We start from the raw sequence: 18,131 nt of genomic DNA on the forward strand, positions 1-18,131 counted from the left end.
GGGGAGCGGCGGCGCGGCCCGCTGGGTCCGGCTGAACGTGGGCGGCACCTACTTCGTGACCACCAGGCAGACCCTCGGCCGGGAGCCCAAGTCTTTCCTCTGCCGCCTCTGCTGCCAGGAGGACCCGGAGCTGGACTCGGACAAGGTGCGCCCCGCCCTCGGGCCCGTGGATCCCCTGGTTCCTCCTAGGCGCGTCTCTTTATGGGCAGACTCAACTCCGCAGGCTGGAACCGCATCCCCCAGGTCCCTCGCCGGCAGCGGGAGCTTGAGAAAGCCCCCTCCTCGGCCGCCCCGTCCCCGGGCACACCCTGGGTTTCCCTCGGACCCAGTCCTGCGTTCCCGGGGCTCCTTCCTCACGCTCCCCACCCCACACCCCTGTCCCACATTGTGTGCTCCGCTCATCCTTCTCGTTGCCAGTGCCATATACGTCCAGAACCGGGTCAGAGTGAGCCACGGTACCTTTGCGGCTTCCTCAGACTTCCTGTGAGAATCCTGTGCGGAGTTGGGGGAAGCCTGGGTCTGACGGTGGCTTCCACCACTGCAGAGAATGCTTGTTGCGATGTCACTGCTTTCCGAAAATCCCGGTCCCAGACCTTATATCTGGTAACAGTCATTGCTTAGGTCTATATTTGAGATCAAATGCATTCCATGGGGAAAAAGTTACATTTGCCAGTGCAGATCTAGGCTAACCACTTAAGACTAAGGAAAAATAGAGACCGAGGAATGCTACTGGGCAGGGTGCATGGTTGCTAACCGTAGAGATGAGGTGAGAAGACACCCGTTTTCCAGTTTGAACTGTTTGAATTTTTTTTTTTTTAAACTTTTACAGGATCCTTTCAGTTTCCAACTTAAGGGCACTGACCACAGCTTTGACCACCTTGTGTCCCACACAGCACCCAGCTGGTTACATTGCAACGGAGTTGGAGTTGCATAAACATTTGTTGATTTCATCTCTTCTCTACTAAACTCAAATTGATGGAAACCTCCCCTAATTTTAAAGAGATGCCAAAATGCTTGCTTATAAGGAATTATTTTTATATACTCTTTAAGTTTTCCTTATGTCTATATAAGCCAGTGTCTTCCTGTTCCTTTTACTGTAAAGATGAGTAGGATTAAAGCTGTTCAGAGCCAAGTCCTGGCAGTACCAGGCTTCCTCTGGGCACAGAGCTGGGGGGTGTGAGATTACAGCTGGCATTGCAGACTCCCACTGATGTTGGCCTTGAGCTCAGGAGCGTTGCCAGCTGAATAGAGGTTTTCTCAGAATTAGGAATGTCGTTCAGGGGCAGTGGAGAAGTCAGTATGTCCATATCAAGCAAGGATTTAAATCATGAATCGATAGCTTTTTTTCTCCTTTTCCTTTCTTGTAACCAGTGTCCCACAGAAGAAATGTTCAGAGGATGGGCATGACTGCATCTGTGAGGGCAACCTGAAATGATCCAGAGCAGAGGGTGCTTAGGGCTAGCCTTCTTGCCAGTAGTTTTCAGTAAACAAATGTCTAGCAAAACTCGTCCTCACTAAAATGTTTGTAGCTGGGGCTGGGGATTTAGCTCAGCGGCACAGCGCCTGCCTGGCAAGCGCAATGTCATGAGTTCAATTCCTGGTACCGGAAAAAAAAAAAAAAAAATGTTTGTAGTTGACAGAATGCTAACAAAAGGGGGAAGCCCTCTTAGTTTAAACATGCTTCTGAGCACGCCATAATGATACCCTTGTGCTTGGTTGGCAGGATGAGACAGGAGCCTATCTGATTGACAGAGACCCTACCTACTTTGGTCCTATCTTAAACTACCTCCGCCATGGGAAACTCATCATTACCAAGGAGTTGGCAGAAGAAGGTAACAGCTCTGTTGGCACTGGACATTTCAAATTTCAGGTTACTTAGAGCTCTTCCACGGACTTGAGTTTAGAGATTTTCACTGGGCTGGTGTTCTGGCATGCTACAGGCTAATGAAAATGAGCAGAAAGCCTCCAGTTGCCTAGTCTTGTCTGAGAGAGCCCGGTTGAAGAAAGCCCCCTAGGCCTCTCTTCAGCTTTCTTACTGAAAAGGAAGGTAGGTAGCTCAGCTTTGTGAATAGTTTTAGGAGTTTTTTCCTGACCTGCAGAATTGCTGCAATCATTTTTAAACATTTATTTGTACGTTACAGTGAATGTCTATTGCCTGAAACAGTACACGTCTAACATTCAGTTATTTATATTTTCAGTTTTAGCTTGAACTTGCAGCTGTAAAAAAAAAATTAGTAATGATAAAGGATTGGCCTCGTTTCTTTTTAAGACTCTGGTCTCATGCTTCCCTGTAATTTTTACTGCTGACCTAATTCATTCTCCAGCTCATTGTCAGGTGTATTATTGGTTGTCTCATCTTTTTGGTTTGTAGGGCACTTGGATTTAAGTAGTCCTCTTGCGGAAAGGCTTGGCTTGGTCTCACTGGAGGCATTCAGTGGAAGATTGGGGCTCTTTCCTAAAATCTGGGGTAACTTCATTTGGGTGCCTTAGCTCTGAGCAAGAAAGCTTGCAGTGGCTGTGCTTGTTACTGTGGTGACTACAAACCAGTTCTCTTCCAACCAATAAAAGGAGGAATTGTGCTCGCTCTCACTCTCTTGCTCTTTTTTTTTTTTTTTTTTTTTTTTAACGGGTTAGGGACATTTGGGAAACACATTTTTAAAATCCTTTAAAAAAGTAATAAATTCATACATAAGTAATGAGAGTGATACAAGCTCCGTGCACCCTTCAAACAGATTCAGCAACTACAAACTCATGAGTAACCTTCTCTGATGAATTTTTTTTGTTTGTCTTTTTGAGACAGGGTCTCGCTGTGCAGTTCAGGCTGGCCTTGACCTCACTTTGTAGCTCAGGCTGGCCTCAAACTCGCGACCATCCTTCTGCCTCAGCCTCCCAAGTGCTGGGATTGCAGGCATGCACCACCATGCCTGGCTTTGATGAATGTTTTCAATTAAAAAAACACTGTTTTGAAATAATTCTAGACTTAGAGGAAAGGGCAAGAATAGTGCAAAAAACTCTTTAACAAGATTTACCAATTCTTAACATTTTTTGCCATATTTATGTTTTCATTTTTTGTCCCTCTTTTTTCTCTCATCCTTCCTTCCTCCTTCCTTTCCTCCTTCCTCCCCCTATAGTTTCTATTTCTGAGCACTTTGAGACTAGTTTGCAAACTTTGCTCCTTAATATTTTTGTATGTCTTTCCAAGAAAAGGATGTTCTTATGTTACCCTACTATCAAAGCGAGAGAATTTAAAACTGTTAGCTATGTTTAGCTGTAGCTTATATTACAGTCTTATCAATTGGATTTGTTTGGTTTTTTTGAGACCGGGTCTCATTATGCAGTCTACCCTGGCCTTGAATTCACTGTAGTCCAGGCTGGCCTCGAATTCGCACTGATCCTCCTGCCTCAGCCTCCTGAGTGCTAGGATTACAGGCGTGCACCACCATGCCTGGCTCAGTTGTTCTAATAATGGCCATTTCAGCAATATTTTTTCCTGGTACAGGACCACAAATGCCATGGTGTCCTAAGGCCTTCGATTTTGTGTAGCATGAGAGTCTTTCAGTGATTGCCTTTTGTGTTCTTCAAGTAATAAACATTCTATTAAATTTGATCCATACAAATTTACACACATACACCTATCCACCGGTCCTTTTTAGGGTGAATTGGGTAGGAATTAATAAGCACAGGAGGTGTCCAGTAGTTCAGAACTAGGTGACATATGGGGAAAGTGTCCTGCTGCTAATGGGCAGGTGCTGCGAGGAAGCAGGCAGGGTTGAACAGTGAGCAGAGCAGGCCTGGTGCTTGACTCACTCTCGTGGAGGAAAAGGTCCTTGGTGCACCCTAACAGCAAAGAGATACTTCCTAAATTCCCTAGGCTAGATTTGTACTTGAAAAATGCAGCTTTTAGTAAGCCTCCTCTTGCTGTTTTTCTGGTGAGCTCACACGTCTCTGACTGCAGTCTGGTCCTTGTTGTAGGCGTGCTGGAAGAAGCAGAGTTTTACAACATCGCGTCTCTCGTGCGACTGGTTAAGGAAAGGATACGAGACAATGAGAACAGAACTTCACAAGTAAGGTGTTTTGAACTGTTAAGGGGAAAACCATGTGACAGGTGTGATTTGAAAAGGGTGCCTGTCTCCTCAGAACGGGAGGTCCAGGCTCAACCACAGTTGTTCAGGAGGAGGAAATAGACAAGGAGAAATAACAAAACAGATCAACCCTGTATTCTTTTAAAAGAAAGAGATTGTCATCACTCACCACATGGCAGTGGCAGGAGCCCAGGATCCAAAGCATGTGCTCTGACCCAGTGGCCGTCTCCCTCAACATGAAGCTCAAACAAGGTCTTGCTTCCACCTGTTCGCTGCCATTTATTAGGGCAGCCTCTTAACATGTGATCTTGTCTCTTTTTTTTCTTTTTTTTCTTTTTGAGACAGGGTCTTACTATGCAGTTGAGGCTGGTCTTGAACTTGCAGTGATCCTCCTGCCTCAGCCTCCTGAGTGCTGGGATTACAGGTGTGCGCCACTACACCCGGCTAGCATGTGATCTTGTCACATCCAGGTCCTGAGAGCCATTTGAAACCAGCTGTGAATCATGCTTCTGAGAGAGCTGTATCAAGCTTCTCTTTTTATTACAGTGTCTGGATTTTGATATTAACAATGTCTCACCTTGTTTGAGGGAAGGAAAGATGATAGGGCCTACTTAGCTTGTTTTACATATTATTCATCATGTGTTTGAATGGCTGCTGTCTTTTAAGCCCTTGGGGTCTCTGAGTAACAGGAAAATATCCTTGCCTCCAGGAACCTTGAAGTATAGCAGAAAAAGAAACCTTCCCTTTCCTGTGTTTAAGAAAGAGCAATTCCTAGCCAGTCAGAGTGGCCCACACCTGTAATTCCAGCACTCTAGAAGGCTAAAGCAGGAAGATCCTAAGTTCAAGACCATCCTGGACAATCTAGCAACTTAGTTAAGTCTCTCTCAAAAAATGTGGGAGTCGGGCTGGGGTTGTAGCTCAGTGTAAAGGCCTTGGGTTCAGTGCTTAGTACTGAAAACCAAACCAAGCAAAAAAGACCTCAGAGCTGAAGTAACTAAGGACAGAGCTGTGCTCCACTATGGTCATTGTCTTGTCACAGTTGCCTCTTATCCCACCAGGTTCTGGTGGTGGATTTTTTTTTAAATGTCTTTTCTATTTTTTCCTCCATTTTTTTTCCCGGTACTGGGAATCAAACTCACGACCTTGCACTTGCCAGGCAGGCGCTGTGCTGCTGAGCTAAATCCCCAGCCCCCTTAATGTCTTTTTGAGACAGAGTCTTGCTATGCAGTTCAGCCTGGCCTTGAACTCACTTTGTAGCCCAGGCTGTCCTCGAAGTCAGAATGATCCTCCCGCCTCAGCCTCCCGAGTGCTAGGATTACAGGCGTGGGCCACCATGCCCAAGTGGTGGATGCTTTCTTTACTTTGTTGAAGCAATAGTTTCTCTTTAGAAGTGAAAATAGTACTTTGCCCTTTCTCTGTTGGACTTCATATATCAATGTGTTTTGGCTTGGAACGGAATATGTGGGTGAAAAACTAACATCACAAAAAAATGATGCCTTCTATCCACGTTAGCTTTTTTTTTTTTTTTTTTAACATTAGCTTCATAAAGCTGGATGTGGTGGCACACGCCTGTAATCCCAGCAGTTAGGAGGCTGAGGCAGGAGGATCGGTGTGAGTTCAAGACCAGCCTGGGCTACAGAATGAGCTCAAGGCCAACCTGAACTGCATAGCAAGACCCTGTTTCAAAAATAAAAAAAAAAATTAGCCTCTTGCAAAGGTGGAAAGAGGCCTTATTCTAGAGCCAGGCATGGTGGCACACTCCTGGAATCCCAGGCAGGAGGATCACTGCTAGTTCGAGGCCAGCCTGAACTACATAGCAGGACTCTGTCTCAGAAAACCAAAACAAAAAGAAAGAGGACTTATTCTGGCTGGCTGCTATAAGGTTCCTTTTTGATGTTCAAAGGTGAATTTGTAGATTGTGAAACATGATCTGGTAGGATCTGACATATGCTAGGATTGCCAGTCTTTACCATTTTATATTTCATGACATCTTTTACTGTTGTAGATGTTAAATATCTTACATGTTTTGGAAATGTTTTATCCTAAATTTTCTACTTTTTTTAAAAGAAATAAATAGTAGAAATTTTCATGGTACTATGAGTTATGTAATTTGAAACCATTCAAGTCATGGTACCTGAACATTCTCTGTTGTTTGCCATCAGCTGATTCCTTGAAAATATGTAATATTTCTATTCAGTGACCATAAATAAGTTAATTAGTCCTCCACCAAAGGCTTGTGGAGTTATACCCAGCTGGAAGCTTTTTGTTCTAGGAATGTCAAGACCTTTTCGATGTTCATTGATCTTTCCATCTGTCTCTCACTGTGAAACTCTGTGAAATGGATTTGATGTTTAAAGACAACCTCTTTTGCCCTTGTTCCACATGGTTCTGAGATGAAGTTGGCTTTGTGTGGATTTCCAAATGTTGTCTCCTTTAACAAGTAAAGCCCAAGATGTGGGGATCTTAATCCAGCTTTGTTGTCATGGCCTCTTATCTTTTAGTGGCTGTCATCATCCTAACTACTTTGCTGTCTCTGATAACCTTTTTTATTTATTTATTTATGCCCCTTTGAGACAGAGTTTCACTCTACAGTTCAGGCTAGCGTTGAAGTCCTTTGTAGCTCAGGCTGGTCTCGCACTTGCAGTGATCCTCCTGCCTCAGCCTCCTAAGTGCTGGGATTACAGGCATGTGTCACCATGCCCAGCCCACCTTTTTTTATTTTTGAGATAGGGTCTTACTATTACATAGTTCAGGCTGGCCTTGAGCTCACTTACGTAGTCCAGACTGACCTTGAATTTATGGTGATCCTCCTGCCTCAGCCTCCTGAGTGCTGGGGTTGCAAGCGTACACCAGCACGCCAGACAAAAATCAAATATTTACTTTTTATTATATATACTTCTGACACAGGAATGGTCCTATTTAATGCTAAAACACTCACAGGTATCATCAGAGAGGATAAAAATAACTTTAATGTTATGGGATTCCAGTTTAACATATTAATTTAATATATTATTAATATAGTGTTCCTGTAATCATTTCTTCCTGTCCAATTAAACCAAAGGAGGGGGCATACATTTTTCGTATACACATCACATATAAATCACATTAGGAAAAAATGTGACTTCCTTCTGCAAAGTAATTGAGGAAATGGATGAAATACCTGGTTTGTCACATGGTTTCTCACATAATGTGTCCCTCTGAGTTGAGAATTACCTTTTTTTTTTGTTTTTTTTTTTTCTTTGAGACAGGGTCTCCTTAAGGGGTTCAGGTCAGCCTTGAGCTCTCTATGTAGCCCTACACTGGTCTCCAACTCTTGGTGATCCTCCTGCCTCAGGCTCCCAAGTGCTGGGATTACAGGTGTATGCCACCACACCTGGCCCCCTTGGGTAATTTTTACTAGGGAAACCACAGTGCTGCTTATAAAGGAGGTAGTGGGATGGCGGAGCCCTGAAGCCGGTGCTCCTGTGGCCTCCTTGCTGCTGCTCTTCCCAGTCACTCTGATCGTTGCAGGGTCCCGTGAAGCACGTGTACAGAGTCCTGCAGTGTCAAGAGGAGGAGCTCACGCAGATGGTCTCTACCATGTCTGATGGCTGGAAATTTGAACAGGTATGTTTCTCACAGAGCGGAACCCGGGGCCTCATCCCAGGGCCACAGCTCCTTGAACAATCATCCAGCCAGTTAATAGCCCTAGAAGGTGAGTAGGAGGTGCCAAATGTGATCCATTTCCAAATCGTTGGGAAAGAGAGCTGCTCGATCCACAGTACTTGCCCAGCGGTATGTGATGGGTTGGGGAGAGTTGGGAGGAGAACCACTTCTGCCAGCCTCCAGTCTATAGTTTGAATGCAGCAGTGCCCAGAGAGCCGGCCAGCTTGTCTAGGCTTAAAGAGCCTCACTTTGGTTTTCAGAAGTGTTCTGTTGACGACATGTTCTACAGTGGGTCCTTAGAGAGAACTAGGATTCAGCATGCAGCCTTTCTTCTCACAGGGTCAGAACTTAATAATTCTGAGCGTCTGCATAATCTCCTATAACTGTCTGGTGATTAGATACGCTGTGAAGGGATCAGATGAAGTGAAAAGTGGTTGGTCATCTCGCATCCTCTCCATTTCAGTTCGTTTAGTCTTGTGCTTAAGCTTGAGATCAGAACAGAGCTACCCAGAGTCCCAGTTTGATTGTGCCATGAGATGGCAGAATTGTTCAATTCTTTTGTTGCCATTAGCCCCTGGGAAAGCTAGGGGTAAACAGAGGGAACCTGGTTTTATGTGGAGTGTTGCCTACTCCTACATACACTTGAAGAAGCCAGCTGAGCCAGCAGGGGAAGCTTGCCTTCTAAAGTAACGTTACAGTTTGTATTTATGGATCAGCTTATAGATCACAATTAAAGCTGCCTCTGTTGCTGGAGCCAGTGCTGGATCATTCCTCATACTTGTCTTCCACTACAGAATCAGTCCTGCCGGCAACCTAGTTCTCTTTCATGTGTGGGTGGCAGAATGTGCCCAGGGTTTATTGTCCTGTACTCCAGAAGGATCCTTCCCTGATAGAGTCTTAAGCAAAGGATGTCACTTATTTAAAAAAAATAAATGAGTATGCTCTATAAAACCAGTGTGTAGTTTCTTTTGTTGCTTTCTCATCTTGTTAATGTCCTGTGGAAGGCCAAAGTCTGTTCTCGTTGCCTTTGTGGTACAGATGAGGAAGCTGGGTACAGAGGGCTGAGGAGCCCCCTCCCCAGGCAGCCAGCAGTGGTCTTGTAAGGACAGCCTCACCCTCAGCTCAGCTTCTTTTTCTGTATGTGTTGCCTATTTAGAATTAGTAATGAGCACAGGTCTCTCAAAGGGTTCAAAGTGCCCTCAGCAGACAGCTTTTGATAGCTGTGCAGTGCTGTTCTCTGCAGTGCTGTTCTGTGGGGCACTCCAGGTCCTTCTGTGTTGTGGTCTTCTGTTTAGGAGCCCTGCTCACAGATGACCTACCACTGTGTTTTGGCCGAAGCAAATGTGTGTTTTCATTCGCAGAAACATTTTGTGGTACTTATCTTTATTTTATTATTTTTGTTGTTTTCTGTTTTTTTGGTATCGGGAATTGAACTCAGGACCTTGTACTTGCCAGGCAGGTGCTGTGCCACCCAGCTATGTCCCTGGCCCCTATAGTATTCACCTTTAACAGAGGGAGATGGCCAGGGATATAGCTCAGTGGCACAGTGCCTGCCTGGTTATAAGTTAATAAGCGCGAGGTTATGAGTTCAATTCCTGTACCAAAAAAACAGGGAGAGTGATCGAACAAGTGCTTGGGTGAGAGGACGGTAGCAGGACTCAGACTTTCATGGTAAAGCTTACTGACAGTGTCCTGATGGGTAACTGAGATCCAGCTGTTCCCTAGGACCTTGGTAATCTCAGGGAATTCTTCATCCTTTGAGAAGTAAAAGTATAAATTCCAGACAGGAGGAAAGTGTGATTTGTGTGACACTTGAGATTTGAAGATTGCTACTTGTATGGTCACCATTTTCTTCTTTTGCCAGCTAATCAGCATTGGATCCTCGTATAACTATGGAAATGAGGACCAGGCAGAATTCCTCTGTGTCGTCTCCAGAGAATTAAATAATTCTACCAACGGCATTGTCATAGAGCCGAGTGAAAAGGCAAAGGTAAGAAACTACTTTGGCCAGGTGTAGAGGCACGTGTAGTCCCAGCACTTGGGAGCCTATTGCAGAAGGATCCCCATGAGTTCAAGGCAACCCTGTGCTGTGTAGGAAGACCTTGTCTCAGAAAACCAAAAAAAAGAAAGAAAAGAAATTGCTTGGCTGGGTTGCACTTCTGGCTCATTTGTGTCCAGGCCCCTTCAGTGTTGCCCTAAGTGGTGCCCATCTTCCCCTCCCTTCCTCATCCAGCTTTGTGTTTCCCCACCTTGCATGTTTTTACTGCTGGATTTAAATCACCACTTAGGGAACAGTGACAGAGCTTTATTGGTTAGGAAATGTGAATGTGGAAAAGGTGGTTTTTCCAGCCTCTGTCAAGTCAGTAAAAAAAAAAAAAGGTGAGCTGAGAATGTAGCTCGGTGGTACAGCGCTTACCTATCATGTGTGAGGTCCTAGGTTCAATCTCTAGTACCTCCCCGACCTCCACACAGTTACCTGCTTTCCCTCTTTTGAGTGCTCCAAATACCTACCCACATGCATATGCAACAGACACACTTCAGAACCACCAGTGTGTGGTGAGCTTGCAGCATTTCCTTTAGGAAGATAAAGTAGCTGAGTATATTTGGAGGTTTTTTTGCATTGTAATCTGTTCCATTCATCCTCACTTGTGCAACCCAGCCAAGCAGTTTCTTTTCTTTCTTTTTTTTGGTTTTCTGAGACAAGGTCTTCCTATACAGCACAGGGTTGCCTTGAACTCATGCCAGTATTATGCTGTTTCTATCACAGTAGCTTTATAGTATAATTTCAGGTTGGGGCCTGTGATGGCTCCTGCCTTGCCTTTGTTGCCCAGAATTGCCTTTGCTATTCTAGGACTCTTCTGGTTCCAAATGAATTTTAGGATTTTTTTTCTCTAATTCTGTGAGATACACTGTTGGAATTTTGATCAGGATTGCATTAAATCTGTATAACAATTTTAGAAGTGTGGCCATTTTCACTATGTTAGTTCTTCCTACCCAACAGCAAGGGATAGCTTTCCATTTTCTGATATCCTCTTCAATCTCCTTTTTCAGACTACTGTAGTTTCCAATGTGGAGGTGTTTTATTTCCTTTGTTAGATTAATCCCTAGGCATTTCATTTTTGTGGATGCTCTTGTGAAAGGTTGTTTCCCTAATTTTTCTCTCAGTGAGTTTGTTATTTGTGTACAGGATGCTGTTGATTTTTGAGCGATGACTTTGTATCCAGCTATGCTACTAAATTTGGTTATTAAATCTAGAGGTCTTTTGGTGGAGTTTTTGGAGTCTTCTATGAGCAATATCATGTCACCTCCAAATAATGTTAACTTAATTTCTTCCTTTCCTATCATTTCTTTTATTTCTTTCTCTTGTCTAATTGCTCTAGCTAATGTTTACAGAACTATATTGAATAAGAGTGGTGATAGTGGACATCCCTGTCTTGTTCTTGATTTTATAGTGAAAGCTATCAGTGTTCCTCTATTTAGTAGGGTGTTAGCTATTGGTTTGTCATAGATGGCTTTTATCAGATTGAGATAAAAACCATCCAAGTTTTCTCTAGGGTCTTTATCATGAATGGGTGTTGGACTTTTTCTGCATTGGTTGAGATGATCATATGGTTTTTGTCCTTGACTCTGTCAATATGATGTATTAAATTTATTGATTTGCATATCTTGAACCACCCCTGTACCCCTGGGATGAATCCTACTTGGTTATAATCTTCTTGATGTATAATCTTCTTGATGATTTGTTAACATCTGTGTTCATTAGGGATACTGGCCTATAGTTCTCTTTTTTGGTTGGGTCTTTCTCTGGTTTTGGTATCATGGTAATGCTTACTTCCAGGAATGAATTTGAGAGTATGTATTGCTTCCCTTTCAATTTCATTAAAGAGTTTGAAAAGTGGCAGTATTAGGTCTGCTCTAAATTTCTTGTATAATTGAGTGAATCCATCAGGGTCTGGGTTCTTCTTTGTTGGTAAATTTTTAGTTATATCATCTTCAGTTTCATTGACTGATTGATTTATATCTTCTTGATTTAGGTTTGGTAACTCATCTGTATGTAGGAATCTGTCTTATTTCTTCTGCGTTTTCCATCTTATTAGAGTACATTTTCTCAGAGTAGCTATTGATGACCTTTTAGGTTTCTCCAGGATCTGTTGCTGTTTCACCCTTTTCATTCCTAATTGCATGGATTTGAGTCTTGTTTCCCCTTTTTTTTTTTTTTCATAAAATTGGCTAAGGGTTTATCAATTTTATTTCATCTTTCAAAGAACCAACTGTTTTATTCATTGATCCTGTGTATTCTTTTCTTAGTCTTCATTGCATTAATTTCTGCTCTGATCTTTATAATTTCCTCTATCATAAGAGTTTCAGGCTTCACTTCTTTTTCTAGAAGCGGGAGGTTAAATATTAGGTTGTTTATTTGAACTTGCTCAGTTTTTCTGGTATGAAATTCATCATTATAAATTTTCCTTGTAGGACTGCTTTCATTGCATCCCTTAAGTTCCAATATGTTGTACTATCATCATTGTTTAATTGTAGAAACTGTCTTATTTCTTCTTTAATTTCATTTGTGACCCATTGGTTGTTCAGGCGGGTGCTATTGAATTTCCATGTGTTTATGAAGTTCTTGTGGTTTGTTTTGGGTTTTTTGTTGTTGTTGTTGTTTTTTGAGACAGAGTCTCAATATGCAGCTCAGGCTGGCCTTGAGCTCACTCTGTAGCCCAGGCTGGTCTCAAACTCACAACGATCCTCCTACTTCAGTCTCCCGAGTGCTGGGATTGCAGGTGTGCACCACCATGCCCGGCTTTGTGGTTTGTTTTGCCATTGATTTCCAGTATCATTTGCACTATGGTTTGAAAATATGCATGGGATAATTTCAGTTCCTTTGCATTTACTTAATCATGTTCTATGAGCTAGTATGTGGTCTCTTTTAGAAAGTATCCCCCGTAGCAGACATGAATGTGTATTCTGATGTTGTGGGATGGAATACTTTATAAACATATACTAAATTCATTTGTTCAGAAGTTTGGTTCAGTTCTGGTATTTCTTTGCTGATTTTTTTTTTTGTCCAGTTGATCTTTTTGTGACAGTGGGTTTTTGAGCCCTCCCCCATTACAGTTGTATTAGTGCTTATTTGATTTTTCATGTCCACTAATATTTATTTTATATAGTTGATGCATTATATGCACCTTATATATTTGGTGCATACGTACTTATTATTGTTATCTCTTCCTCTTGGATTGTTTCCTTGACAAGGGTATACTGACCTTCTTTGTCTCTCTTAATCAGTCTTGGCTCAAAATCCTCTTTGTCTGCAAATAGAATAGCTACCCCTGCTTTTTTCTGGGTTCCTGTCACATGGAGTATTGTTTTCCTCCTTTGACTTTCAATCTATGAATTTCTTTTGGAATTAAATGTGTTTCTTATGTGCAGCATATTGTTGGATCTTGCTTCTTGATCCATTCTGCCAGTCTCTTTCTTCTGATTAGTGAATTAAAACCATTTACATTAATGGTTATAACTGGTATGTATTGACTTATCCTTGTCATGTTGTTTTCCTGTTGGTGGCTCCCCCCTTCTTTTCCCCTTCCTCTGTTTAATTGTTTGCCTTGCCTGGTGAATTCATTCTGTTGAGGTTCATGGAGTTGTAATCCTTGTCACCTCTTCCTAGAATGTGCTTCAGAACCTTTTGGGTGCTGGTTTGGTCATCATGAATTTCTTTTTTTTGGTCTTTTTTGAGACAGGGTCTCGATATGGAGCCCAGGCTGGCCTTGAGCTCACTTTGTAGCCCAGGCTGGCCTCGAACTTGCAAGGATCCTCCTGCCTCAGCCTCCCGAGTGCTGGGATTATAGGCGTGCGCCACCACACCCGGCTTTGGTCATCATGAATTTCTTCAGGTGTTCTTTGTCAGGGAAGTACCTTATTTGTCCATCTTATTTGAAAGATAGTTTTGCAGGATACATCAGTCTGGGTTTGAGGTTGTTGCTATGGGTCTTGCTATGTAGTGCAGGCTTGCCTTAAACTCACTTATGTAGCCAGGCTGGCCTTGAACTCACAGCAATTATCCTACCTTATATCCACTGTGCTGGGCTTGAACTTTCAATTCTCTTACTTAAAACTCTCCTTGACTTGAGGGTTTGTGTTGAGAAGTCTGCTGTGGTTCTAATGGGTTTTCCTTTATATGTCATTTGTTTCTTTTCTCTAACAGCTTTTAATGTTCTGTTTTTGTGTTGAGTTTCTGGAGTCTTGACTACTATATACCTTACTGTAGATTTTTTTTTGATCATGGCTGATTGGAGTTCTGTTTTTGGTTTTTTTTTTAAAGTTCACTGTTTAGGTTTTTTGTTTTGTTTTGGTTTGTTTTTTGTTTTTTTTTCCAGTACCAGGAATCGAACTCACGACCTTGCACTTGCCAGGCAGGCGCTGTGCTGCTGAGCTAAATCCCCAGCCCCGGATTGGGGTTCTGTATGCCTCATTTACATGTATGTCAAATTCTTTTTCCCTTCTTGGGATTTTTTTCTGCCTTTATTTCTTTTTTTGTTTGTTTGTTTTTTGTTTTTCTCCGGTACCAGAAACTGAACTCACGACCTTGCGCTTGCCAGGCAGGCGCTTTGCCACTGAGCTAAATCCCCAGCCCCTCTGCCTTTATTTCTGTTAACAGGTTTTTTATGTCATTTGTATTCTCTTGCTTTTTCATTGACTCCAGTCAGTCTGACATTATTCTTCTTTGCATATCTAGCAGTGGTGGATTGATTTTTCTTGGTCTTTTGCTATTTTGGTTTTGGTGGTGTTTTTTTTTTTTTTTTTTTTTTTTTTTTTTTGTCTTTTTGAGACAGGGTCTCACTATGGAGTTCAGAATGGCCTTGAACTCACTTTTTTTTTTTTTTTTTTGGTATCGGAAATTGAACTCAGGACCTTGCACTTGCCAGGCGGGTACTTATGCCCCTAAGCTAAATCCCCGGCCCTCTCATATGCTATTTTGAAGAAGTATTTCTTTTAATGATCTCTAACTGCAATCCTGTCTTCTATTTTTGAGATTCTGTCCTCACTTTGGCTCATTCAGCTGTGTATACTTTCAGTGGAATTTTTAATCTCCTGGATATCTGTTTGAATCTGCTTTATGGATTCCATTTCTTTCTTATTTTAGACATTCATGGTTTCTGTCATTTTCTTAAGCTCCTCTATTTTTTTTTATCTGTATCTTCTCTAGAGTCACCAACATGTCTTCCATTTTGGTTACCATCTCTGTAGTTATCTGAGAAATTATTTATGTATTTTTATTTTTATTTTTTTTTCCGGTACTGGGAATTGAACTCACGACCTTTGAGAAATTATTTATGATTTGACATTTTTCTAGAGTTTCATTCATCTGCTTTGTTACTTCTGTTCTTACCACTTCTGAGAGTACAAATGGATAGCTTCCAAATTGTCCTACCTCATTGCTCCCTGGGTTTGCCTTTGGTGATATACAAGTCTGAGGTTGCATCTTGCCTAAGTGTCTTCTCATTTTCTATATTTTTAAAAGTTTAATTCCTAGATTGGTGCTTATATATTGTTATGGCATGTACCTTTATTGCCAGTCTTTAGAACCCTTAGAAAATGCTATTTCTGAGATGTCTTCCAGATGTAGCTGGCTTTTGGGTTTTGAGTCTGTTTTAAGACCCTATGTCTTAGGGATAAGAAGTTGCTACCTACTTGGCCCAGCCCCTGGTTCTTTGGAACTGGCATGTAGTATGTTTTTATGACCCTTACCCAATCCCAGTCTTGGAATACCAGGAAGAACAACTGGTTAGAACAATTACGTTGGGCTGGGGATATAGCTCAGCAGCACAGTGCCTGCTTGGCAAATGCAAAGTCCTGAGTTTGATTCCCAGTATCCCCCTCCCCACCCCACCCCCCAAAAAAAGAACAATTATGTCCTCTTGGGTAAAGTAGTACAATCAGCAACAATAATAGCCTCAAACAAAGTGTAGAAAATGACAAACTGAGATAACTCTTAATTTGCCACTTTTAACTGTGTGAACTAGATTTGTGGTTATGTAACAAAATCTAAAATGAACCAGAAAATGGTATACAGTAAATATGCCCTCATTATGGTGATTTTTACCATCAGCGGGGAAAATTTTAAAGGGGCTAAGGGGAAAAAATAGAGAAATAGAAGAAGATAAAATGATTATAAGCAAGGCTGACGGCATGTGTTGCTCAGGAAGAGGCTGAGGCAGGAGGATCACCGTGGGTTCAAGACCCTGTCTCAAAAAAAAACCAGCAAGGCTGGAGGATGAAGAAAGATTTCATAAACTTTGGGAAACTAGTGAAGAAGACAAGAGAAAGAGAGAAGGGAGAAATAAAAACAAGAACAGAACAGACCAACAACAAAACTAGAAATAGCATTCACATAAAAACAAGATCAAGAAAAAAGAAAACAGAAGAAAAACAAAAAAGAGAAAGAAAAACAGAAAATAAGACAAAAAAAGTGTCCGCTTTAAGGCATGTCTCTGCTGTCACTGGTGGACAACGTGGGCAGACAGAGTCCAGATCTGTGTTGATTAATCCCAGGAAGCCTGTACCTCTAGTTCCACTGAGTTTCAGGCTGTTTTCTGGCTGTGAGGCTGGCACCCAATTTGTTCAGCCTGCAACATTCCATATGCCTCCTGCCAGCTGGAACTCGGATCTCTGCCAGCTTTATCTCGGCTCCTTGACCTCTTGCCAACTTGAACTCAGCTCTCTTTCACCTTGAGACTAGCAGCCACTCGATAGACCTCGCCCTCAGCTGCTCTGACATCAGAGCTCAGTAGGCCCTTCCCCTAGATGGCTACTGGCCAGTCGCCCTCTCCCGGAGGGGCATCTGAACCTCAATAACTCACCAGCCACTGCAGTCTGTTTCATCCACTGCCTTGTTCCACAGGTGCATTTTTCTGTGGAGGCCTCTGGGGTGACTGGTAGCCGCCATACATACGCAGGTTTGAGCTGCCCCTCCTGTGTCACGAGTCAGAGCTCAGGGAGAAGGTGGTGCTTGCCACCTCTTCCTTCGTTGAGGCCTCTTTCTTCTGCCCATGGGCTTCATTTTCACCTCAGATCCTTGCTGGGTCCCATGGACCCACTTGCCTCCTCTTCCTCATCTTGCCATGTTCTAGCATCTGAACGCCAAGTCTCAGAGAGGCTGTTGCTCTGTTCCTCACCACTCTCCCATGTTCCCCAAAGTCCCAGATTTCAGGTTCTTCCTCTCTTGAACGAAGAATTGGATGAAATAAACAAAAAGCAGTGGCAAAGTTTATTTGAGAAAGTAACAGTGAAGAGTAGGAGAAAAACTATAGAGCAAACTTGGGCCAAATAAAGAGAAAAAGAGGATAAGAACAAAGGTAAATGTACACGCCGTGTCTGAGAAACCTTCTTGGGCTGTCATGGAAAGTAATGATAGCAGGTGAGGCTTTTTTGAAGTCATTTTTTCCCCTTTTTTGTGTGTGGTACTGGGAATTGAACTCAGGACTTTGTGCTTGCCAGGCAGGCACTTGTGCCACTGAGCTATATCCCCGGCCCTGAAATCAATTTGATGTTGTTGTTTTGTTTTGTTGTTTGGGACAGGATCTCACTATGTGTTACAGGCCTGCCTTGAACTCATTGTATAGCTGAAACTGGACTTGAATTCATGATGATCCTCCTGCCTCAGCCTCCCAAGTTCTGGGATTAAAGGGATGCACCACCACAACTGGCTTGAAATCAGTTTTTAGTCATTTTTGTGCTTTATTTTTAACTGAATTCTATTGTAATTAGATAATATAGTCTGATTTAAATCTTTTTTTCCCAGTACTGGAGGTTAAATCCAGACTTTTTTCACTGAGCTGTATCCCCACCCCCCTTTTTTGTGTTTTTTGTTTGTTTGGTTGGGTTTTTTTGGTACCGGAAATCAAACTCAGGACCTTGTGCTTGCCAGGCAGGCACTTGTGCCACTGAGCTATATCCCCGGCCCCAGCCCCAGCCCCAGCCCTCTTTTTTAAAACTTTGTATTTAGAGACAAGGTGGCACTAAGTTTCCTGTGCTGGGCTCAGATTTCCAATTCTGTTGCTTCAGCCTCCGACAGTGCTGGGATCACAGGCGTGTACCACCACCGCTGGCTTGGGTGGGGGTCAAAACCAGGGTCTTCCGTGTGCTCAGCATGTGCTATACCACTGAGCTGTGCCCCCATCCCCTGTGGGTCTTTCCTCCTCTCAGCAGTCTGCTCAGAAGTCTTAGGCTTCTCCCTTGTCCTCCACTTCCAGATTCTTCAGGAGAGAGGATCTCGAATGTAAGCTGAGAGTCTGAATTCCAGAATCCTGAAGGATAGGAGAGCGATCCAGCAGAGCAGCTCTGTGAAGTCTCGTGCCTGTACAGTAACTGAGCTACTGCAAAGCAGTGCTGAGCCTGGTCCCC

General features: G+C 42.8%; 1 protein-coding gene across 1 annotated transcript in view; it reads left to right on the forward strand.

The window, feature by feature from the left end:
* The window catches only part of Kctd2 (potassium channel tetramerization domain containing 2), a gene marked incomplete at its 5' end in the record, with an annotated part of 19,002 nt that continues 871 nt past the window's right edge, over positions 1-18,131 (forward strand). Inside the window, 6 exon segments of the mRNA XM_013508657.1 lie at positions 1-145; positions 1,724-1,832; positions 3,973-4,064; positions 7,593-7,688; positions 9,592-9,717; positions 17,981-18,131. Coding sequence (XP_013364111.1) covers positions 1-145; positions 1,724-1,832; positions 3,973-4,064; positions 7,593-7,688; positions 9,592-9,717; positions 17,981-18,010 — 598 coding nt within the window.

Source organism: Chinchilla lanigera, unplaced genomic scaffold, assembly GCF_000276665.1.
Source record: "Chinchilla lanigera isolate Chin_1 unplaced genomic scaffold, ChiLan1.0 scaffold00152, whole genome shotgun sequence".
NCBI classification, from domain to species: Eukaryota; Metazoa; Chordata; class Mammalia; order Rodentia; family Chinchillidae; genus Chinchilla; species Chinchilla lanigera.